At 41.5% G+C, this 25,711-nt stretch overlaps 1 protein-coding gene and 1 pseudogene across 6 annotated transcripts in view; one reads left to right on the forward strand and one right to left on the reverse strand.

Annotated features, from left to right (window-relative positions):
- FAM120C (family with sequence similarity 120C) overlaps positions 1-25,711 on the reverse strand; it is a 62,702-nt gene that overhangs the window by 15,420 nt on the left and 21,571 nt on the right. For 5 of the 6 annotated variants that reach the window (XM_023760010.1, XM_023760008.1, XM_006096136.3 and 2 more), the window contains exons 3-11: positions 24,617-24,699; positions 23,373-23,501; positions 12,812-12,914; positions 12,165-12,238; positions 11,459-11,730; positions 10,402-10,675; positions 9,351-9,522; positions 7,830-8,079; positions 1,241-1,355 (exon numbers count right to left, since the gene is read on the reverse strand). In XM_023760010.1, the coding sequence (XP_023615778.1) occupies positions 1,241-1,355; positions 7,830-8,079; positions 9,351-9,522; positions 10,402-10,675; positions 11,459-11,730; positions 12,165-12,238; positions 12,812-12,914; positions 23,373-23,501; positions 24,617-24,699 (1,472 nt within the window). Of the gene's footprint in view, positions 1-1,240; positions 1,356-7,829; positions 8,080-9,350; positions 9,523-10,401; positions 10,676-11,458; positions 11,731-12,164; positions 12,239-12,811; positions 12,915-23,372; positions 23,502-24,616; positions 24,700-25,711 lie in introns of those variants that run through there. The other variant, XM_006096137.3, reaches the window with a different exon arrangement.
- LOC102436477 lies at positions 19,321-21,055 on the forward strand (annotated as a pseudogene).

The raw sequence follows: 25,711 nt of genomic DNA on the forward strand, positions 1-25,711 counted from the left end.
AGTATCTTCACTATGTAAAAAATGCATGACAAAAGACTGGAAGAGCCCTGGCCCATGTGGATCAGTGGCTAGAGTGTGGAATATTCAGCCTCAAGAAAGAAGGAAATTCTGCCATTTACGACAACATGGATGGACCTTGAGGGTATTTTGCTATAGGAAATAAGTCAGAGAAAGACAAATATTGTATGATCTCATTTATATGTGGAATCTAAAAAACAAACTAAAACCCAAAAAAAGTCAGAAAAAAAGATCAGATTTGTTATTATCAGAGGTGGGGGTGGATAAAAGTGGTCAAAGGTAAAAACTTCCAGTTGTAAGGTAAATAATACTAGATGTAATGTACAGCAGGATGACTATACCTAACACTGCTATATGATGATAGGAAAGTTAAGAGAATAAATCTTAAGAGTTCTCACCATAAGGAAAAAATTAGGGTGGGCAAAAGTAGATTTACACTTATGAGTACATGAAACACAGTTTATTCTTGTGTTATTTATTCTTTTCCATATGAACAACTATAAGCCTATTTTTGCCTTGTATATATAGTATCTGTATGAGATGACAGATGTTAGCTAAACTTATTGTAGTAATCATTCCATGATATATATATATCATTTGTGCTATACCACCTAAACTTATACAGTGCTATATGTCAATTACATCTCAATAAACCTAGAATAAAAGGATGGAAGGTGGACATTTACTCAGAGACAAAAAAGAGACACCAGGATCAGTCTCTAAAGTGTATCTTAAAGTGTCAGAAACTTTATCATGGTCTATGGGCCACAGCTTATTAGTCTTGTATAATATCCACCTTTTCTGTCCATCCTCACCCATGAGTATGGGGGCAGTGCACCTCTTTTATTTAAAAAATATTTTTTAATTGATTTCAGAGATGGAGGAAGAGGGAGAGAGAAACATCAGTGATGATAGAAAAATCATTGATCGGCTGCCTCCTGCACACCTCACACAGGGGATGGAGCCCACAACCCAGGCATGTGTCCTGACCAGAAATCGAACCATGACCTCCTGGTTCATAGGTCAATGCTCAACCACTGAGCCACACTAGCTGCGCTACAGGCACCTCTTGATTTTATTAATAGACATATTTGGCTAATGTAAATAAAACATTTACCTGTAGAACTTACTCTTCTCCCCAGCTCCAGAAAGAAAAAAAAAAGACCTAAAGTAAAGCTATGAGCTCATGAAAGAAAATTTAAAGGAGGATAGATCAAATCACCTTGAGTTCTTGAAGTTGATCTGGTTCATAAAGCTGGGAAGATACAGCCTGGGCAAGGAAGGTGTCTAGCTCATGGCGATACAGGATTCGACCGCCAGGCCACTGAACCATGTACCTAGAAAATAAAAGCATCACTATTAAGTTATAAAAGCTCATTTAAGCTAAGATACTGATCATGGGCCAGATCCTAGGCTTGGTTTTGGTGATTCTAATGAAATAAAGTAAAAGACAGGACAGTGTGTTAAGTACCAAGACAGAAGAATGCACAGGGAGCTATAAGAGCACAGAAGAGGGCTACGACTTGAGTCTTATTTATTTTTATTTTTAAAATCCCTTTCTTGTCTCAAGATCAGTTAAATTGCTGCTTCGTTTTTATTCTGCTTTTTATCTTTTTTAAAAAACATTTATCTCATAGGTTGACGTTCAACAACAGCCACACCAGCTGGGCCCATTTTATCTTTTAAAAAGCATAGGGGCCGAAACTGGTTTGGCTCAGTGGATAGAGCGTCGGCCTGCTGACTGAAAGGTCCCAGGTTCGATTCCGGTCAAGGGCATGTACCTGGGTTGCGGGCACATCCCCAGTAGGAGATGTGCAGGAGGCAGCTGATCGATGTTTCTCTCTCTCTCTCCCTTCCTCTCTGTAAAAAATCAATAAAATATATATTTTTAAAAAAGCTTAGGGATTGGGAGCTGGAGAGAATTGGGTTCAAACCCTTTCACTACCCCTTACTAGCTATGCAACCTTTGAACCTTTATTTCCTCATCTATAAACAGAGATAAATAATACTTGCTTTTTAGTGCAATTATGAGGATTTAGTGGTATCACACACAAAGGGCTGACTTAGCATATTGCCAGGTACATATATGTAATATTATAAAACCTGTTCCTGATTTTCCAAACATTGATTATTGCCTCATGCTTTAATAATGAGCTTATACAGGGTACTGATTTATGCAGGTCAGTTTCCCCCACGATAAATGACTCCAGATGATGCCAATTCTTTTTTGGTTCTTAGGTCTTTTTAAAAGTAAACTTTATATTTTTTCCCCGGTTTTGGGGCTTATCATTGCTGTCACTGGGGCTGGTTCTAAGAATAGTTCCTATTCCCTGAGTCACCTCTGTTACAATTGGCTACTTCTGATTTGTTGTACACTGGGTAATCAGATGACCAAATTGTCAGAAATGTGTCTAAATTAAGAATAAATAGGTTGAACAGGAGGCTAAGGTTCTCTTCAGTGGAAGCAAACAGAAACTATTAGAACACAGACTAAGTGATAGTTTATAGTTGTTCATAAACAATTTTTACTTATTTTCATGTTCCTGGATGTGTTTTAAAAAAAAACACACCCAGAGAATTGCCCAGCCAGTGTGGCTCAGTGGTTGAGCACTGACCTATGAACCAGGAGGTCACAGTTCAATTCCTGGTCTGGGCACATGCCCAGGTTGCAGGCTCAATCCCCAGTAGGGGGTGTGCAGGGGCAGCCAATCAATGATTCTCTCTCATCACTGATATTTCTATCTCTCTCCCTCTCCCTTCTTCTCTCTGAAAAAAAAAATATTACAAAAATATTTTGCATTCTACTTTAAAAACAAAACCCAGAGAATCAAATAAATGAGAAAATGAACCACTACTACACTTTTGAGAGAAAAGATAAACAAAACATGTTAATTCCAGAGTTAATATGAGACAATATAGGGCTGTAGCCCAGGAATATATTAGAAACTAGGAGGTATAAATCTTATCTATTATTCTTTTAAATATATTATTTTTCTTAATTTCAGAGAGGAAGGGAGAGGAAGAGAAAGACACATCAATGATGAGAGAGAATCACTTATTGGCTGCCTCCTGTACACCCCACACTAGGGATTTAGCCTGCAACCTAGGCATGTGCCCTGACCCGGAATTGAACCTTGACCTCCTGGTTCATAGGCTGACGCTCAACCACTGAGCCACGCCGGCCGAGCTTATCTATTATTCTTAATGGGAAGATTTCTTCTTCTTCTTTTTTTCTTAAATGTATTTTATTGATTTTTTACAGAGAGGAAGGGAGAGGGATAGAGAGTTAGAAACATCGATGAGAGAGAAACATCGATCAGCTGCCTCCTGCACAGTCCCCACTGGGGATGTGCCCGCAACCAAGGTACATACCCTTGACTGGAATCGAACCTGGGACCCCTCAGTCCGTAGGCCGACACTCTATCCACTGAGCCAAACCAGTCAGGGCAAAACTTCTTCTTTTTTAAAAAATATATTTTTATTTATTTCAGAGAGGAAGGGAGAGGGGAAAGAGAGACAGAAACATCAATGATGAAAGAGAATCATTGACTGGCTGCCTCCTGCATGCCCCCTGCTGGGGATCGAGCCTGCAACTCAGGCATGTGCCCTTGACTAGAATTGAACCTGGGATCCTCCAGTTTGCAGGTGAACGCTCTATCCATTGAGCCAAACCAGCCAGGGCAATAGGAAGACTTCTTAAGTTACCAATCTTAATCTCAAGGTAGTTAGAAAACTAATATATATTAAGATTAAGTCTCTCTTATGTTATAGGGCCCCCTGAATGTACTATCTAAATCCTCAAGCAGCTCTGTAGAAGGATTAATATAACGGTCTATAATGAGGTTAATTGATGACTTTATTTTTTTTAAAATATAGTTTATTGACTTTTTACAGAGAGGAAGGGAGAGGGATAGAGAGTTAGAAACATCGATGAGAGAGAAGCATCAATCAGCTGCCTCCTGCACACCCCCTCCTGGGGATGTGCCCACAACCAAGGTACATGCCCTTGACCAGAATCGAACCCGGGACTCTTTAGCCCCCAGGCCGATGCTCTATCCAGTGAGCCAAACCAGCTAGGGCGACTTTATTTTTTTAAATATGTTATTTAATTTATTTTAGAGAGAGAAAGAGAGGGAGAGGGAGAGAGAGAGAGAGATTGGCTGCCTCCTGCATGCCCCCTACTGGGGATCAAGCCCATAACCCGGGCATGCCCCTAAACTAGGAATCAAGCTATGAACTCCTGGTTCATAGGTTGACGCTCAACCACTGAGCCATGCAAGCTGGGCAGAAATGGATGAGTTTAGTAGGTTAAGGTGACTTATCCAAGCTGCAAAACACCAGAGCCAGAATTCAAACTGAGGTCTGTCTAGTTTCAAAGCTCAGTGCTCTATAACCCTCTGGTGACTTGTAGGGACTGACTTCTTTGCACAAAAACTTACTTCCTATACATCAGCAAATAAACAACAAGGAAGTATAATAGAAAACAGAATACTGCCCTAACTGGTTTGGCTCAGTGGATAGAGCGTCGGCATGCGGACTGAAGGGTCCCAGGTTTGATTCTGGTCAAGGGCATGTACCTTGGTTGCGGGCACATCCCTAGTGGGGAGTGTGCAGGAGGCAGCTGAATTGATGTTTCTCTCTCATCGATGTTTCTAACTCTCTGTCCCTCTCCCTTCCTCTCTGTAAAAAATCAAAAAAATATATTTAAAAAAAAGAAAGAAAACAGAATACTATCCATAATCACAATAGTATGTATCAAGTGCCAAGGAATTAATTTAAAACACAGCAAACCTCTATGGAAAAAAATTAACTCTACTAAGAGATAAAGGAAGAGACCTAAAAAAAGGAAAGGTAAACTATGATCTTTAGTTGAGAAGACTTAATATTATAAAAATGTCAATTTAATCTATAAATTCAATTTATTGGGAAAAAACCCCAATAAAATTTTTGTGGAAAGTGGACTAATTCTAAATTATATTTGGAAGAATAAAGGTTCACATGGTTCAGGAATAGCCACAAGTATGAAACATGAAAAGCAAAAAGCAGAGGTTTGTCTGACCTAATATTAAGGCAAACTATAAACCCTTAATATTGAAAACAATGTGGTCCTGACGAGGCATCAAATAGGCAATGGAACAAAACAGAAACCAGGAAAAAACTCGTGTACATACAGGAACGTGGTATATGTGAAAGGTGGTGATACAAATCAGTGGGGAAAGGAGAAATTGTTTAATAAGCAGAATTGGGAAAACTGGCTTATTTTGTAGAGAAAACAAAATTAGATCTTTTCTTACAGCATATACAGAAGAAATACCCAGTATATTTAAAGACCTGACATGGAAGGCAACATTATAAAAATATATAAAAATGTAAAAAAATATTTTTGACCCAGGGATAGAGAAGACTCACTGAATAAGATTCCAAATGCACACATCATAAAGCTACAATTTGATGGGTTTGACAAAACCAAAATTAAGTACTTTTTGGTTAGGGGTGAAGTGTACCAATATCTGCAATTTACTTTGAAATGCATCAAAGTGGATGCATAAATGGATGGCTACAGATGGATAGTTATATGGAATAAAGTAAGTATAGTAAAATATTAATTGTAGAATCTAAGTGGTGGGCATATGGGGTGTTCATCATACTAGTTTTCCAGCTTTTATGTGTGAAATAATAAAAGGTTGGTGAAATTTTAATACTTTCATTCAACAAAGATACTGTACATAATTTTTTTTAAATGTGACTGGTTGGAAAAGATATTATACACCCACAGATAAAGAAAAGATATTTGCTATATATGTATGTGTATACACAGATATCTGACAAAAAAATTTCTGTAATATGCAAGACAAGTAACCTAAAATAAATGTACAAGATAAACAGGCACCACAGAAAATGAGAAAACAAAAGGTTATCCTATATAATAAAAGGCTAATATTCAAATCGACTGAAAAGTGGAACGACTGGTCACTGTCACTATGACGCACACTGACCACCAGGGGGCAGATGCTCAATACAGGAGCTGCTCCCTGGTGGTCAGTGTGCTCCAACAGGGGGAGCACCGCTCAGCCAGAAGCGGGGCTCACGGCTGGCGAGCGCAGCGGCGGTGGCGGGAGCCTCTCCCGCCTCCACGGCAGCGCTAAGGATGTCCAACAACGCCCCCCCCCCCCACAGTGCATGATTTTGTGCACCGGGCCTCTAGTATTTAAATAAATATATAGGAGATGGCTTGGAAGACACACATCAAATAGCCCAGAGGAGATAACTATAGGGAGAAAAAGGGAATTGGATCAGAAATAAAGAATAAAAGGGACAAAAAAACAAATATAAAACCAAATATAAAAGAGAGGTCATGCCTGGCTGTTGCAATTCAATGGTTGAGCAAGGACCTATGAAAAGGAGGTCATTTCCCGGTCAGGGCACATGCCCGGGTTGAAGGCTTGATTCCCCGTAGGGGGCGTGCAGGAGGCAGCCAATCGATGATCCTGTCAACATTGATGTTTCTGTCTTTCTCTCTCCCTTCCTCTCGGAAATCAATAAAAATATATTTAAAAAAAAGATAGGTTGTGCATGGACTGATGATGACAGAGATCATAAACCGAGGAGACTATCAAAGCAATCTATGTCAGTGTTTCTGAAGTCTAAGCTAAATACAGTAGGTCCTCGGGTTACGTCAGAGATCCGTTCCTACGGCACAACATAATGCAATTTCACTGTAAGTCGGAACCCACCTACATAAGCACCTACGTCACTCACATGGAGTGAAACAGTAAAAAAAATTTAAAAGAAAGATAACAATTCCTGACCTTTACTTGTGGTAAATAAATAAAAAACATAAAGCACATATATACATACGTCAAAATGACGGAATATTTTTTTAATAAATAAACTAGAGGCCCGGTGCATGAAATTCGTGCTCGGAGGAGGAGGGTTCCCTCAGTCCAGCCTGCACTCTCTCCAATCCGGGACCATTCGGGGGATGTCCAACTACCAGTTTAGGCCCAATCCTGGGGATCAGGACTAAACCAGAAGTCAGACATCCCTCTCATAATCCGGGACCGCTGGCTCCTAACTGCTCACCTGCCTGCCTGATCACCCCTAACTGCCCCTCCCACCAGCCTGGTTGCCCCCAACTGCCATCCCCTGCCAGCCTGGTCGCCCCCAACTACGCCCCCAGTTGGCCTGGTTGCCCCTAACTGCCCCCCCGTCTGGTCACCCCCAACTGCCCCCCCCCAATGGCCTAGTCGCCCCTCACTGCTCCCCTTGCTGGCCTAATTGCCCCCAACTGCCCTCCCCTGCGGGCTTCGTCACCCCCAACTACAACCCCCGCCGGCCTGGTCATCCATAACTGCTGCCCCCGCTGGCCTCGTTGCCTCTTACTGCCCCTCCTGCCGGCCTGGTCGCCCCTAACTGCCTCCCCCCGCCAGCCTGGTTGCCCCTCACAGCCCCCCCCACTGGCCTGGTCGCCCCACGCAGCCTGTTGTTCAGTTGTTTGGTCGTCCCTCACTAATCCCCCCTGCCGGCCTGGTTGCCCCATGCAGCTTGCTTGTTCAGTCGTTTGGTCGTCCCTCACTTAAACCCCCTGCCGGCCTGGTCATAGGCAGCCATCTCATATTACCTTTTTATTATATAGGATGGGAGATGGCGACATAATCATGAAACGACATATGTCGAGTCTGACATAACCCAAGGATTGTCTGTATAAAACAAAAGCCTCCCCACCCCAAACACCATAAAACACCTGATTAAAGAAATGTTCAAAAAGTAAGAGAGAAATGAACTGGCTGCCTCCCTGTCCCATGGCTTACCGGAGCACACAGCACATGAGCAGCAGATGGGTGGGCACATTAGCTGGGTTGAGCATACTGGGTGTATCTGACTTCATACAGGCCAGGAAGGCCCTCATCCTTCTGTTCTTGTCCTCAACTGCTTTGCCTAGCCAGAGCCTCTTGAGGTTTGGGCAAGTCCATTCCCGAAATGTCAGTGCAGACACCAGTTCGGGGGTTTGAGGTGACTTCCCTTTATAGGCAGACCACTCTTTAAGGATCACTGCAGGAACTGGAAAACAGAAATTGAGGAAAACCAGGATGTAGAGAATTTCTGAGTATTTCTGCAGCTGGCCACATTGGACAAGATCAATCACATTTCAACACCTTTTTTTATTTTTGTTGCTGTAATATTTATTGTTAGCAGTAGTAAGCATTTACTATATGCTTGATATGTGTTTAAGTACTTTGCACATAAAATTGTATCTCATTGCCGAAGCCGGTTTGGCTCAGTGGATGGAGCGTCGGCCTGAGGACTGAAGGGTCCCGGGTTCAATTCCGGTCAGGGGCATGTGCCTGGGTTGCGGGCACATCCCCAGTGGGGGATGTGCGGGCGGCGGCTGATCGATGTTTCTCTCTCATCGATGTTTCTAGCTCTCTATCTCTCTCCCTTCCTCTCTGTGAAAAATCAATAAAATATATATAAAAAAAATTATATCTCATTTACTCTTCAGAACAATCCTGAGAGAGATTATGCCTACATTATCACAAAATGTAGTGCTCATTTTGCAGATGAAAAAATCAAGGCTCGCCCGGCCGGTGTGGCTCAGTGGTTGAGCATTAACCTAGGAACCAGGAGGTCACAGTTAAGACTCCCAATCAGGGCACATGCCTGGGTTTTGGGTTCAATCCCCAGTGTGGGGCATGCAGGAAGCAGCTGATGGATGTTTCTCTCTCATCATTGATGTTTCTATCTCTCTATCCCTTTCCCTTCCCCTCTGAAAACAATAAAACAAAACAAAACACATTTCAATGGCTCCAATTACCTATAGGATCAAGTTCCAAAACAAAAACCTCACTGAGGAGGAGAGATTGTGTCAGATATACCTCTGCATTCTCAAGGCCCACCATGATTCTTGTAAATAGTACTCGCTCTGAATGCTTAATGGTTATAGAATCGGGGCTTAGCCCTACCCGATTTGGCTCAGTGGATAGAGCGTCGGCCTGCGCACTGAAGGGTCCCGGGTTCGATTCCAGTCAAGGGCACATGCTCAGGTTGCAGGCTCGACCCCCAATAGGGGGCGTGCAGGAGGCAACCAATCAATGATTCTCTCTTATCATTGATGTTTCTCTCTCTCTTTCCCTTCCTAAAATAAATAAAAATATAATTTAAAAAAAAGAATTGGAGCTTAAGTTAATGCATTCCCCATACCAATAAGTATCCTGGTAAATTATACATTTTCTCAAAAACTGTTCCATAGCCAAAAGTATCATGTGTTTGCAGATACATTTTTGCTCTGCATCAAACTTTGAGAGATTTGTCAAAGCCAGAACTATGCTTACGTTCCACAGGCAGCCGTCGCCGTATAGCCAGGCGTTCTAATTTCCGTTGTGTCTCCGCTAGACTGAAAAGCACCCCGTATACATATTGACGAGCTGACCGGAACAGAAGAGCAGCTGGCGGCAGCTCCATGTTACACTCATCCTCAATACATACAGGGATCTTAATCTCACCCTAATAAGAAAATGGGCCAGAGAGAAGGAGAAAATTAGTTGCCTCAAGGTTTGGAATTGAGCTGAGAAGAACCAGTAAAGAACTGTATGTAGCCTAGCCACTAAATTTTCTTCTTGTACTTAGTTTCAGACTAAAAAGAAGCCATAGCCCAGCTGATGTGGCTCAGTGGTTGTGTCGACCTATGGACCCAGAGGTCAGGGTTCAATTCCCGGTCAGGGCACATGCCCGGGATACAGGTTCCCATCCCCTGTGTAGGGCATGCAGGAGGCAGCCAATCAATAATTCTCTCTCATCATTGATGTTTCTCTCTCTTCCCCTCCCTTGCTCTCCAAAATAAAAAGATTTTTTAAAAATTTTAAAAAAGAATGCAAGATTATTCTTAAAAAAAATAAAAAAAATAAATAAAAAGCAGGAACAAGTCCAGATGACCACAGCCGGCTTCAAAGCTATGTTCTGTTTTTATAACTGACTAGCTGACTAAATGGGGAAAGTCCATCTTAGACCTTTTGCTGGGGCGTGGATTTGGATGATAAGATGATGGAGGGTAAAAGCTCTGGAGAAGTAGAGAAAGAGGCAAAAAACAAGGGCATAAGCCTCTTCTTCTAATGTCCTCCCCTAGACCAGAATGTACCAAGTTTCTTCTTTGAAATCTCACAATTACACTTCTTGGGGCCTCATTTACTGCACAGTCCCATCTCTTACTGGTCTCACCTCACCTAAGACCCTTAATACAATGAGAAGCCCCAGCACACTTGGTCTCCTTTCATCTCCCTTCAGATACCATTAATCATCATTTTCTCTGGTGACTTACAGTTCTAGGAAGTGTGAAGTGTACTGTCAAGAGCAAGGAGGGACAGAAGTACTGAGGAGCTCTCTCACCTTAGTGAGGACGTGGTAGATATATGGGTACATAAGACCTCTTCGGTGTCTGTGTTCGGCCACCCGCAAGACTTCTGGGGCTACTGGCGGTAAGGGTGGAATGGTGATGTCCATGTGGTTCCTCGTAGACATAGAGAGCAGAGATGGGATGTGGGGCTCACCATCTCCCAGGGCAGCATCTGAAACTCCAGCATCAACAGGCTGTACCCAGGGACCTCTGTTACCATTGGGATCCTCCCATCTAGGCTGCCGATGAAATGTTTCTGTGACATGACTAAAAGATTGAGAAAGACAATGTAGAAAGAGAAAGGAGGTTGATAAAGATATTCCAACGCAAATGTCTGTTCTGATCTCAAGGAATCTTACAAACCCTCTGGAAGTTTGAACACTGTGTTAGCAGTGGGCCTGTTTCCACTCAGTGGCCATCACCACCCTCTTAGCTTCTTCCATCTGACACAAACCAACGTGATTAAAAGTTGTGGAACCATTCTGAATCCTTCCCAACACATAAGAGATCACATTTAGAGTCTTCGTATGTTGTAAGAAAATGACTGCAATTGAAACCTCAGAGCAGTCCTGCTTCCCAGGGATAATCTGCTTAGAGAACAATCTAAGAACAAATGAGCGAATACAAAATGCCACTATTTTAATCATCAGCACCCTGTCTGAGTCACTAAGAATGTAACAGCCTACACAACTGTTCCAGTACCTCAACTCTAAAAATTCTTCTCATTTTTTTAACATTCAGTCTACTACCCTCACTAATTGAGAAATGGCAGCCATGACATGTAGCACAGCCATACCAGAGCTCCCCTAACTAAATGCTATGCTGCCTTTTACCTCCATGGCTTGAATATCTGAAAATTACCACTGTCTAGGGTCAAAATGAGCATGAAGTGGCCAAGCAGAGAGAGAGTTTTCTTACTTTGCTTAGGAGCAAAGAGCCACAGAGAGAAGCCAGGAGCACACGCTTCCCCACGCCCCTGCCCAGGTTAGCAGCAAAAGAATAGAGATGCTTCAGAAGTCTGTTTCCTTGGGTGCCTATACAGATACTTACTCAGAGCTGACTCCGTTTGGCTCATCACCAGAGGAAGAAGAGTGGGAAGAGTCTGGTCCCAGAGGAGGTGAGGCTTTGGAAGTCAGGTAATTGGGAAACTGTGATGAGTCATAAGAGATACCCCAAGTGGCAAGGGGGTTGTCCTCCAGCAGGGGATTCTCAGAAAAAGCATGGGATTCCCCCAAAGTATGGGGGGAGAAGAGAAGAGAGGAGTTGGGTCCCAATGGGAATGGTGGTGGATATTTCATTTTCTGGGGCACATGGTGAGAAAACTGAAGGATAAAACAGACAGAAAAGCTCTTTAACATTTTACCATGCTCCAAGATGGTTCCCTCAAAAAGTTGTGACATAGCGGATGATGGCTGCAGCAAGGGTTATTGGGATACAAAGCACCTACTGAGAGTAACAAGAAATAATTCTAACAGTGATGTATGGATAGAATTCTCCAGAGGCAGGACAATGAACCAAACCATGGTCTCCTAGAACACTTTCCAACATTAGCAAATCTACCTTCGCCAGGCCCTAGTGGTTACTGATTTGGATGCTTGCTTTACATAGTCTGTTGGCCTCCAGCTGAGAATGTGACATAGGCATATAACAGTCTTAACATACTGATTACACTGAGACACCCTAACTCAGACTATAAAAATCAGGAAGCCACCAGTGTCTAATGCTAACAGTCTGAGGCCCCTTAAAAGATACTTACCACTGGCTTCCCAGAAATACTGCTCATTTGACTTCGTGGAAGGGGAGGATTTCCCAGCCGATTATTACGAAAACCTGAAGCCAAGAGAAAGGGCTACATTTTAGGCAAACGTAATAATTCTACCATGTTATATTCTGCTAACCCCACATCACCTGAAAAATTATTATTAATTATAAATAAGTCACATTTTACTGAACAGCTATTATGCATCATGCCAGGAATCTTACATAAATTACTGCATCTAATAACAACCTTATACAATAGGTATCATGATCCACCTTTCATACAGATGTGACTTGCCAAGATCACACAACTAGTAAACAGCAGAGGTGGGATTCAAACTCAGGCCTGACACCACTGAGAGGGCTGTCTTATGTATACTAGGCCACAATGGAGGGTAGCACCAGAAGAAGCCCAAGCTAAGAGAATGGCATAGGACCCCAGCTAAAGTTTTGAGCAATCGGGGCCCTGTCTCATGTCACCTCTCTTATTACATGGAAATCCAAAGGAGAACGTCTACCAAACAGGAATGGCTTGTAGGAGGATGCAATACAAACAAGTGATTCTACTCTGGCCCAGGAGTTTCTGAGGGGCCACCTCAGTTTCCTCTATGGACAGAGCAGCTCTGGGTCAGGTGGAAGCCTTACCTAGAAAGGAGGAGGAACCCACTGGCAGCGAAGAGATTTTGGTTGTGACTGAATAGTACTCAACTGCTTTCTTGAATCGCTCTATTTTATCTTCCGTCCTGGACTGGATGTTGCAACATCAGATGTTCAGAAGAAGAAACAACACAAGAGTGTCTTTTTCATGCAATTTATAATTTGAGAGTCAAAACAGTAGCAGAAATCAAATATTTAAAGAAACCCAAGAGAGTAATTTTTCATGTTGCAGGAAAGATTAGATAAAGCGAAAGCATTACAGAACATAAAATCTGGGAAAAGTTTTTAAATTAAGTTTAAAAATAAATAAAAGTTTAAATTTTGTATTCTTCTAAAATGGTCACATGATCATTAGAAAAACACATAAGAATAGGGGAAAATTACAGAGTACCACCACCGAAAGATATTTTGGTGTGTTTTCTCCTTCTAGTATTTTTTTAAATAAACTTTTTTCCAGATATTGGCTATTGTAAATAATGCTATGGACATAGGGGTGCATATATTCTTTCTGATTGGTGTTTCAGACGTCTTAGGATATATTCCCAGAAGTGGGATTGCTGGGTCAAAAGGCAGCTCCATTTTTAACATTTTGAGGAAACTCCATACTATTTTCAACAGTAGCTGTACCAGTCTGCATTCCCACCAGCTGTGCACTAGGGTTCCCTGTTCTCCACATCCTTGTCAACACGTGTTGTTTGTGGATTTATTGATAGTAGCCATTCTGGCAGGTGTGAGGTGATACCTCATGGTAGTTTTAGTTCGCATCTCTTTGATGATTAGTGACGTTGAGCATTTTTCACATATGTATTGGCCATCCGTATGTCCTCTTTGGACAAAATAGAAGCAGAGGCATGGATACACGGAACAGACCAACAGAGGTCAGAGAGGAGGAGAATGGGGGGGGTGGGCACTGGATGAAATAAGGTGAAGAGATTAGCCAGAGAACATATATGAATATCGCATGGACACAGAGAAGTGTGGTGATGGCCAGAAGGAGGGGGGTGCGGCTGGGTGGAGGTAGGTAAGGGGAGGAATGGGGGACATCTGTGATAGTGGCAACAATGAATTAAAAATAAATAAAAATTGTTACTTAAAAATAAACTTTTTTGTTGATGTATATAGCTATACTATTTTAATACACATATTTTCTATAGTTAATACCTTACTCTATAATAATATTGTATCCTGCTTTTATTATATTTTTAAGATAATTTTGAATGGCTGCATATTTTATCATTATAAATATATCATAAATTATGCATCTACTTCCCTAATACCTGACATTTAGGTTATTTCTCACATTTGGCTTTTATAAGTTATACAGCAAAGACACATCATATAAGATTTTCTGGATTTTAGATTATGTCCTTAGGAAAATGTCCCCAAAGTGAAATTATTGGTTCAAAAGCCATGAACATTAAAACCAAAAGCAGCCCAGCCAGCGTGGCTCATGGCTGACCTATGAACCAGGAGGTCACGGTTCAATTCCTGGTCAGGGCACATGCCTGGGTTTGCAAGCTTGATCCTCAGTGTGGGGTGTGCAGGAGGCAGCTGATCCATGATTCTCTCTCATTATTGATGTTTCTCTCTCTCTCTCTCCGTCTCCCTTCCTCTCCAAAATCAATAAAAATATTTTAAAAACACACAAAAGCACTTAAACATATATAAAACCACAATGTGACATCACTATATATCCACAGAATGGCGAAAATTCAAAATTATAAATATCAGCACTAGCAAGGATATGGAGTAACTGGAATACCAGTAGGTTGCTGGTGGGTATATCTAGGTACAGCTTGGAAAACAGTTTGGCAGTTTCTTATAAAACTAAACATTATTTACCACATGGCACAGTAATCCTTCTCCTAAGTAATTTACCTAGGGAAAATGAGTACATTTGTCCACCAAAAAAATATGAACAAACTAACAACAGCTTTATTCATAATAGCCCTAAACTGGAAATAACTCAAATGGATATTAACAGAAGAATGGATCAATTGTGGTATATTCATACAATGGAATACAATATAATGATAAAGAAGAGCAAAGTGCTGATACATGCAATGCTATGGATAAATCTCAAAGATATACTGAGTGCAAGACAGACAGACACAAAAGGGTACATACAAAGTTCAAGTAGAAGCAAAACTAATCTATGGCAATAGAAGTAAAATGGCTGTTTCCCTCTGTGGGGTTGGGGCTGACTGAGAAGGGGCTTTTCTTTATCAAAATCCCCTTGAACATAATTTTATGGTCTTCATATTTCATCAAATGGAACATAAGAGATTAAAGTCATTTCTAATTTCTCATTATAAATAATGCTCTAATAAGCATATTGTTAACAAGTTTCTTGGGTTATTTCATAGGGCAAATTCTTGGAAGTAAGTTTACTAGGTCAAAGGATATGGTCATGTTCATAGACTCTTGACACATGATACTAAATTTCTTTCCAGAATAGTGTCACAAGTTATATTTTCATCATCAATACATGAGAGTGCCCAATTCGCCATGTAGCCCCAAGTGTTGAACATTTTCTAAGAAAAACCCATCTACTAACTGTAACAATCCATCTGTTTCTTATAAAAAATTAAAATACATAATAAAAAAGGAAAACTTAAAATATTCATAATCTTATCTCTCAGAGTTGTAACTATTAACACCCCAGGATCTACACAGCATTCTAGAAGTTTTTATGGGCATGCACGCAAGCACACAAACACGGAAATCAAGATCTCCAGGTCCGCTAGCCTCACTTGGACACAAATTCACTCTGTTTACTAAAAAAATTGGACTTGAGAAGGCCTCTGTGGTTCAGTGGTTAAGCATCAACCTATGAATCGTGCAGTTGCCAGTTCAATTCCCCGTCAGGGCACGTGCCCGGGTTGCAGGCTCGATCCCCAGTGTGGGGCGTGCAGGAGGCAGCTGATCGATGTTTCTTTCTCATCGATGTTTTTATCTCTCTTTCTCCTTTCTTCTCCCTCTAAAATCAATAAACAATTTAAAAAGTGGACTTACTATAATTGTCTGAAAAAAGGGTTCCATGTCTAAAGAATGTTTGCAAATTATACTGATTTACAGAATATCTACATGGTTGAATAATGTTCCTTTGAATCAAAATTTCATTTCTATGCATTATTATTTCATTGGTATATTCAATAATACACGTAATAATTGAAAACAATCTCTTACAAGATAAAAGCTATACAGTCTCTCCCCTACTAGCTCTACCTCTGCGCTCACTCCCCTCCCCAGAAGTGACCACTGTTACCAGCTGGGTGTATGTTCTGTCATAACTCTTGCTGTATGTACACCAAGTTTTTTCCCCCACATAAATGAAGTCATATCAACACGTTTTTAACCTGGTTTTTGTACTTAACAATACGTCTTATAAACTATTCATTGCCAGTGAGTATAGGTCTATGATGCAATCCCCTGAAATACGAATTATGCATACTTCCCGCAATGCACCACTCTGTACTGAGTCCTGACAGATATTTACTCTTCCTTCAAGGGGCACACACCAGTTGTATGAAACCTTTCCTCTCTATGAAACCTTTATTGGGGTTTTTCTTTGTTGTGCTCATTTATTTGCTTCTGCCTCCCAATTTAATCTCAGGTTCCGTGAAGACAAAGAATGGTTTAATCACATTTATGTCCTAGTATCTAGCATGGGACCTTGTCTATACAGGTTCATTTAATACAGTGGTTCTCAACCTTCCTAATGCCACGACCCTTTAATACAGTTCCTCATGTTGTGGTGACCCCCAACCATAAAATTATTTTCGTTGCTATTTCATAACTGTAATTTTGCTACTGTTATGAATCATAATGTAAATATCTGATATGCAGGATGTACTTAGGCAATCCCTGTGAAAGGGTAGTTCAACCCCCAAAAGGGTCGCGACCCACAGGTTGAGAACCGCTGATTTAGTATCTGATATATGATTGCATTTAATAAAGTTCTATCCTTTTCTTTTATAGATCAACAAAGGTGATATTTATGAAAATGCTATAGCAACAATGAAAAGTGGTGAAGTCATAAAATTAAGTGAAAAAAAGCAGGTTAAAATTTTTACACTGACATGACTACCATACCACATCAAAACACACATATAAAGGAGACATGAAACATTGTAAGCAACTTAGGATGGAATTAGGAGCAGAATGCCTATTTTAGTTTGTTTTATTTTTTTTATTAAAAAGGGATAAAAGTGTGATGATTGCTGGGGGGAGGAGAGGGATATGGGGGGAGGTAGAGGAGGATACGGGGGGATAAATGGTGATGGAGAGAGACTTGACTTGGGTTGGTGAACACACAATACAGTGTACAGATGATGTGTTGTGAAATTGTGCACCTGAACCTGTAAAATTTTATTAACCAGTGTCACCCCAATTTAAAAAATTTTATGGCCTTGCCCAGCCAGCGTGCCTCAGTGGTTGAGCATCGACCTATGAACCAAGAGGTCACGGTTCGATTCCTGGTCAGGGCACATGCCCAGGTTGCAGGCTCGATCCCCAGAAGGGGGTGTGCAGGAGGCAGCTGATCAATGATTCTCTATCATTGATGTTTCTATCTTTCCCTCCCTCTCTCTTCCTCTCTGAAATAAATAAATTAATATATTTTGGCTCAGTGGTTGAGCATTGACCTACAAACCAGGAGTCACGGTTCGATTCCTGATCAGGGAACATGCCCAGGTTGCGAGCTCGATCTCCAGTAGGAGCCGTGCAGGAGGCAGCCGATCAATGATTCTCCCTCATCATGGATGTTTCTGTCTCTCTCTCCCTTCCTCTCTGAAATCAATAAAAATATATTTTAAAAAACAGAAAGTTAAATGTGAAGTAATGGATATAACAAAATGTTATTAGGAAAATGTATGCCTCCAATACCAAACACTGATTTTATTCTTCATTCATCTAAAGAAATCTATAGAGAGGTTTCTGTCCCGGGTAAGATGGACCAAGCATTCCCCACCTTGTTCCCACTAAAGGTAGCTATAATAAGCAAGAGGAACTATTTGACGACTCTGAAAAGTGAAGCAGGAGGATTGGGGAGAAGACCAGAATTCAAAGTACCACTGAACCAAGGATGAGTTTAGCATTTTTTTCCTCTGGTATCCCCTGGTGTGGACACAACACAGCCTGAAATCTGGAAGCATCTATTGATGTGGACAGAGAAAACTCCAGAAAAAAACCCTTGTCTTGTTCTGGCTTGAATACTGGGAAAGGGGTCTCCAAAAACTCAAGGAAGTGTATAGAAACAGCCCATTTTTCCTTCTTTTTCTTTTTTCTGTTCTCTGTGCCAGCCCAAAGCAAACTTGTGGTGGCAGAAGTGACAAGAGGGGAACAGCAGAAATCTAAAACTGAATGACAGGAAGCTTCCTTCCCATCAGAGAAGCAGAAGTCTGAAGAGGTGGAGTGAGTCTTCGATGCCTTCTCTCCCCTCTCACCCCACCCCCACCCCCTGCTACTTGGCCCCAGACGCTGAACAAGATTGTTCCAATAAACCGTGACGTGCTGAAGAGATCGCAGAGGGGGAGCAGCACACACATGGATTTGACATTAGCAAATAGCACAGCACAGACTCTGAGACCTGAAGAGGTAAATAAATCACAGCCCAAGTCCCAGACTGGCCACTGGGTGGCACACATGCTGGACTGATCCAAATAGGTTTGCAAAGGCCTTGAAAATTGCAGACATTGAAACCACAGCCCACAAATGGATGGTGAGAACTTGTGATCTGAACCTAAATGGGTTGATTGCCTTCAAAAACAAAAGTATCAACAAGGACTAAAACATATAAAATGCTGACGAGAGAAATCAAGGATAATCTAAATAAATGGAGAGGCATACTGTATTCATGGATTTGAAGATTCACCAAATTCATCTATATATTTAAAGGAATTCCAATTAAAATCCCAGCAGGACCCCTGGCCAGTGTTGCTCAGTTGGTCAGAGCATCATCCTGTGCACCAAAGGGTCGTGGGTTCGATCCCCGGTTGGGGAGAGTACAGAAGACAGGCGATCGGATGTCTCTCTCCCCCCTTCCTCTCTCTCTACAATCAAACAAAAACATATCCTCATGTGAGAATTTAAAATAATAAAATAGACACAGTAATTTTGAAAAAGAATAAAATTGGAGGAATCACTGCCCAATGTTAAGACTTATCATAAAGCTACAGTATTTAAGACAATGTGCTATTTGCAAAGGGACAGACACATAGGTCAAAGGAACAGAAAAGAGTCCAGAAATAGGTACACACAAATATGGACAAGTGATTTTTGACAAAGGCAATTCAAAGGAGAAAAGACACCCTTTTCAATGAAGTGTGTTGAAAACAATTAGATTGCCATATGCAAAACCAAAACAAAACACCTCACACTTTATACAAAAATGAACTCAAAACAAATTATTTATTTGAAATATAAAACTATATAATTTTTAGAAGGAAACAGAATTTGTCATGCCTGCAGTTATGCAGAGTTCTTAGACACGACACCAAGAGCAAAAACTGGTAAGAATTTAAAACTTCTGTTCTACAAAAGAAAGTAGACAGGGGATCTATTCTTTGTGCTCAGATAAGGAGGAGCCAGACAAGGTCTTGAGTAGGCAATGCTGAAGAAATACTGCTTCACTGGGCCACGTGGTGAAAAGGGTGGGGAGTTGGGGGAAAGGGGTTCGGTGGCAGAAGATAAGGAAGAGCCCAAGTTTGAGCCAGAGGGGTCAGGAAGAATAAGTTGGGAGCAGGAGCAAAGTAAAAGGAAAAAGAGGCAGAGGACATCCCCAGATCAGAACACTTCACCCACAGGCAAATGAGGCACAGTCCTGGAATGTGGCTGGGCTTCAGGCCTGGATTAAGGAGAAAGGTTTAGACTGGATAAAGGAAGAAGCCCCAGAGATCCTGTGCCTGCAGTAGACCAAATGTTCCGAGAATAAACTACCAGCTGAACTTTAAGAGCTGTATGGACTACCCCATCAGTACTGGTCAGCTCCTTCAGACTATGAAGGGTACAGTGGTGCGGGCCTATTCTCCCACCAGTGCCCACTCAATGTCTCCCATGGTATTGGCTGAATTTGACACATTTGTCCTGGTAACAGACTATGTACCTAATGTAGGCCAAGATCTGGTGTGCCTGGAGTACCAGCAGCCCTGAGATAAAGCCTTTTCCAAGTTCCTGAAGGGCCTGGCTTCCCGCAAGCTCCTTGTGCTATATGGGAACCTCGATGTGGCTCATGAAGAAACTGACCTTCGCAACCCCAAGGTAAACAAAAAAGAATGCTGCCTTCATTCCGAAAGAGTGGCAAAACTTGCCTGGCCGGTGTGGCTCAGTGTTTGAGCATTCATCTATGAACCAGGAGGTCACAGTTCGATTCCAAGGTTGCGGGTTCGATCCCCAGTAGGGGGCATGCAGGAGGCAGCTGATCAATGATGCTCTCTCATGATTGATGTTTCTATCTCCCTTTCCCTCTCCCTTCCTCTCTGAAATCAGTAAAAATATATTTTTAAAAAAGAGTGGCACAGCCTTAGCTGGTTTGGCTCAACGGACAGAGAGCATCGGCCTGTGGACTGAAAGGGTCCCAGGTTCAATTCCGGCCAAGGGCACATGCCTGGGTTGCGGGCTGGATCCCTAGTAGGGGGCGTGCAGGAGGCAGCCAATCAATGATTCTCTCTCATCATTGATGTTTCTATCTCTCTATCCCCCTCCCTTCCTCTCTAAAATCAATAAAATATACTAAAAAAAAAAGAGCGGCACAACTTTGGGGAATTGATACAGGCTGTTCCACTGGCTGACAGCTTCGGGCACCTCCACCCCAACACAATCTATGCCTACACTTTCTGGACCTACATGATAAATGCTCGATTCAAAAATGTTGGTTGGCGTCTTAATTACTTTTTGGTGTCTCACTCTCTGTTAACTGCATTGTGTGACAGCAAGATCCATTCCAAGGCCCTGGTCAGTGATCACTATCCCATCACCCTGTGCCGAGCACTGTGACACCTCCCCCAAATCGCTCTGAGCCTGGGAAATGAGCCCCCCAACTAGTTCCAAAACAGCTTTGCTCTCTAGAGAATTCTGCACTGTATTTCCCTTCTAAAAGTATGAATTCTTCAACCAGGCTCCTAGTAACAGATGGGTTTCCTTTAAGCCCAAGGTTTTCTTTTTTTGTGTGAGTTTTCTTCTTTTTATTACATTAAACAAAAGTAGGCCCTGGCCAGGTAGGTCAGTTGATTGGAGCACTGCCCCGATACACCAAGGTTGCGGGTTTGATCCTCGCTTACGGCACATACAAGAAGCAACCAATGAGCGCATCAACAAGTGGAACAACAAATTGATGTTTCCTTCTCGCTCTCAAAAAAATCAATCAATAAAAAAAATATTTTAAAACCCAGCAAAAGAAGAAAAAAAAAGCTACTGATGACTTTCTTTGAACTGTCCATGTGAAAATAAAGAGCCATAGTTTCATAAAAAAAGAAAGAATGCAAAGACAAACCACAGACTGGGAAAAAATATTTACAAACCAGGTATCTGACAAGGGACTTGTATACAGAACATATAAAGAACTCTCAAAACTCAACAGGAAGTAAACGAACAACCCAATTAAAAAAATGAGCAAGACTGTTAACAAACAGACCATTCACCAAAGAGGACATATGGACAGCAAATAAACAGAAGAAAAAAACTGTTCATCATTAATAATTTGATAAATGCAAATTAAAATTATGATGGGCTATCACAATATACCTATTAGAATGGCTATAAAAATACTGACAGTAACATGTGCTGATGAAGAATGAAATAGCCACTGTGGAAAATGGTTTGGCAGAGTCTTATATAGTTAACCATATACTTACCACTTGACCCAGAAATCCCACTCCTAGGGAAATGAAATTGTATGTTCATACAAAAACCTATACACAAATGTTTACAGCAGCTCTACCAAAAACTGGAAACTCAAATATCCTCTAGGGATAAATGCATAAACAAACGGTATACCCACATAATATATACTACTTGGCAATAAAAATGAATAAATTATTGCTGGATGCAACATGCAACAACTTAGAAGACTTGAATGAAAATGCCGTTCTCAAAAGATTATATACTATATGATTCCAGTCATATGCTGTTCTCTAAAAGATATAACTATAGTAACAGAGAATAGACTGGTAGTTGCCAGGAGTTAGGGATAAGTTTGGGTGTGACTGCAAAGGGATAGCATGAGATTTTGGGGTGGTTCAACTGCTCTGATCCTAATTGTGATAGAGATTACATAAATCTATACAAGTGTTAAAAATTCATAGAACTGGTCCCGCCGGGGTGGCTCAGAGGTTGAGCGTTGACCTATGAACCAGGAAGTCGCAGTTCAATTCCCAGTCAGGGCACATGTCTGGGTTGCGGGCTCGATCCTCAGTGTGGGGTGTGCAGGAGGCAGCCGATCAATGATTCTCCCTCATCATTGATGTTTCTATCTCTCTCTCCCTCTCCCTTCCTTTTTGAAATCAATAAAAATATATTTAAAAGTAACTTATTTTCCTAACTTCATTTCACAAGACAAAATCATAGTCAAGCTCTTTTGTCACTATTAACAATGAAATATTAATTCTTGTTTTATGTGAACTACTTTAAGTAGTCTTTCTCATTACCTATTATCCTCTAGTAAGCAAGACTGCCTTTATATTAAAATATACAATGAGCCTTAACTGGTTTGGCTCAGTGGATAGGGCATCGGCCTGTGGACTGAAGGGTCCCAGGTTCAATTCTGGTCAAGGGCATGTACCTTGATTGCGGGCACATGCCCAGTGGGGGGGTGTGCAGGAGGCAGCTCATCGATGTTTCTCTCTCGATGTTTCTAACTCTCTATCCCTCTCCCTTCCTCTCTAAAAAAAATCAATAAAAATATATTTTAAAAAATATATATATATACAATGAAATAAAGAAGAACCCTAGCCAGTTTGGCTCAGTAGATAGAGTGTCAGACTGTAGACCGAAGGGTCCCGGGTTCGATTCTGGTCAAGGCTCCTCCCCAGCCTGGGCCCTGGTCGGGGCTTGTGTAGGAGGCAACCAATCAATGTGTTTCTCTCACATTGATATTTCTCCCTTTCTGCCCTAACCGGTTTGGCTCAGTGGATATTTCTCTCTTTCTTTCCCTCTCTCTTCCACTCTCTCTAAAAATCAATGGAAAAATATCCTTGGGTGAGGATTAAAAAAAAATAAAAGAGTAGGAGGATATATGCTAGTGATAATATAGCATGTTGTTTCTGGGTAATGAGATTTTAAGTGACTTCTTTTTTTTGCTTGTTTATTTTCTAAATTTTCCAGAATGAGCTTGCATAGCTTTGATAGTCAGTGGGAAAAAGTTAAAGAATCCTTTCAATCTAGTCCTAGTAATGTTTTCTCAAGGAAATTCTGGGGCTCTGGTCTGTATGCATGGAGAAGACAAGCAGCTAGGAGGAGAGAAGGTAGCCAACACAGGAAAGATCAGATCTGCTGGTGGTACTGGTGAAGGTAAGAAAACTGGCTACTCTTAGAAAGGGGAAGGCTAGCTCACCTGAGACTGTTTGAAAACATCCTTCCCAACCACATCCAGGTCAGAGGGGTCTTTGATGGCACTAACATACTCAGAAACAGCCTTGATCACCACATCACAAGGAGGAAGAACCAGCTGATGAGCTCGAACCTAAAAGAGTTAATATAAACAAGAAACACTGGCATCAGACATGGGTCGTTAAGAAAAAGGGTGAGCCCTAACCGGTTTGGCTCAGTGGATAGAGCGTCGGTCTGCGGACTGAAGGGTCCCAGGTTCAATTCCGGTCAAGGGCATGTACCTTGGTTGCGGGCACATCCCCAGTATGAGGTGTGCAGGAGGCAGCTGATCGATGTTTCTCTCTCATTGATGTTTCTAACTCTCTATCCCTCTCCCTTCCTCTCTGTGAAAAATCAATAAAATATAAAAAAAAGAAAAAAAGAAAAAGAAAAAGGGTGAGGTGCCTGGCCAGCGTGGTTGAGTTGACCTATGAACCAGGAGGTCACGGTTCGATTCCCAGTTAGGGCACATGCCCAGGTTGTGGGCTCAATCCCCAGTGGGGGCTGTGCAAGAGGCAGCCAATCGATGACTTCCTCTCGCTATCCCTCTTCCTTCTTCTCTCTAAAAATCAATAAAAATATATTTAAAAATAAAAAGAGAGCACTAACCGGTTTGGCTCAGTGGATAGAGAGTCGGCCTGCGGACTGAAAGGTCCCAGGTTCGATTCCGGTCAGGGACATGTACCTTGGCACATCCCCAGTGGGAGGTGTGGGGGAGGCAGCTGATTGATGTTTCTAACTCTCTATCCCTCTCCCTTCCTCTCTGTAAAAAATCAATAAAATATATTAAAAATAAATAAATAAATAGAGAAAGTAGTCATCAAATATATGTATTTTTTAAATGAGTTCAACTGTAGAATACCCAGCTGCTACTGCAGAGAAGTGCTTGATGAGGGGGAAAACCCCAGCACATTTGGTGACCAGAGTATCAGAAGTGACGTATTCTGGATGAGTGTGGTAGAAGTGTGAAAGTAAAGGAGACACATAGGAAAGAAAGACATAGGAAGGAAGAGCTGGGTTTTCTCCTACACAGAAGGTGGAAAATGAACTTTTTCCTCTTTAAAGGGTATTGATCATAATTATAAATCTTTATCTGTTAAGTATTTGGAATAGTTTAAACCTAATGAAAGATAATTGTTCTATCAAAACTCCAATCAAAACCTGATGTCCCCTAGGCATGAATGTATCTGCAGGAAATGGGCACAATACCTTAAGTGATGCAAGGGGATGTTCTGGTCCCAAGAGGCTCCAGTGGAAAGCAGCCAGGTCCTCATCTGGGAGAATGTGATTACCTATAAAATACATTTATCACTTATTGACTGTACAAATGTTTCCTTAGAGCCTCCAGGGCATGACAAAGATGCTGTGAGAGAAAATTATCAAATAATTCACATAGATCGATATACTTCATGTAATGAATACAGTAGCTATGTGTTGATTACCTACTATGCATCACATGCATTATATGTATCACCTTCAAAATAACCATATATGATAGTATTATTTCTCTCATTTCACACATAAGGAAACTGAGGTTTGAACAAGTTTGATGACAGCCTAAGGTGGCATAGTTAATTAAGTGCCCACACCAGGATAAGAACCTAAGGACTGTCTGACTCCAACGCTCATGCTATTTTCTATGACCTAGCCACCCTGTCTTTTATAACAGCAGCCACCAATTACTGTCTGCCAAGTGCTGGACATTTTTATATCTCACTTCACTTGACTTTATATAAAATAACACCATGCGGTATATTCCTTTTCACAGAGGAGGCGACTGAAACCAGGGAGTTACCTGTAACTTCAGTGATTTGCCCAGGGCCTAATTGCAAAACTTGTGCTGACTGCACTAGATCATCCAAGCTCAACTCCTTTGGGATTATAAACAAGAGTTCACACCTAAGACAAGATATTAATCTTTATGCTGCCAATACATGGAAAACCAACTCGAAACCTAATCAACTCTCTGCCATTTAAAAGGTAGATGGATAGCCTGGCCAACGTGGCTCAGTGGTTGAGCATCAGATGACCCATGAACCAGGAGGTCATTGTTCAATTCCCGGTCAGGGCACATGCCTGGGTTGGGGGCTCGATCCCTGGTGGGGGGCGTGCAGGAGGCAGCCAATCAATGATACTCTCTCATCATTGATGTTTCTATCTCTCTCCCTCTCCCTTCCTCTTGGAAATCAATAAAATATTAAAAAATAAAAGGTAGATGGATAGAAGGCTAGAATGGATGTGTGTGTGTGTGTGTGTGTGTGTGTATAAAATAAAGCAAGCATAGTAAAATGTTAATGGCAGAAA

This window comes from Myotis lucifugus, unplaced genomic scaffold, assembly GCF_000147115.1.
Source record: "Myotis lucifugus unplaced genomic scaffold, Myoluc2.0 scaffold_169, whole genome shotgun sequence".
NCBI lineage: Eukaryota > Metazoa > Chordata > Mammalia > Chiroptera > Vespertilionidae > Myotis > Myotis lucifugus.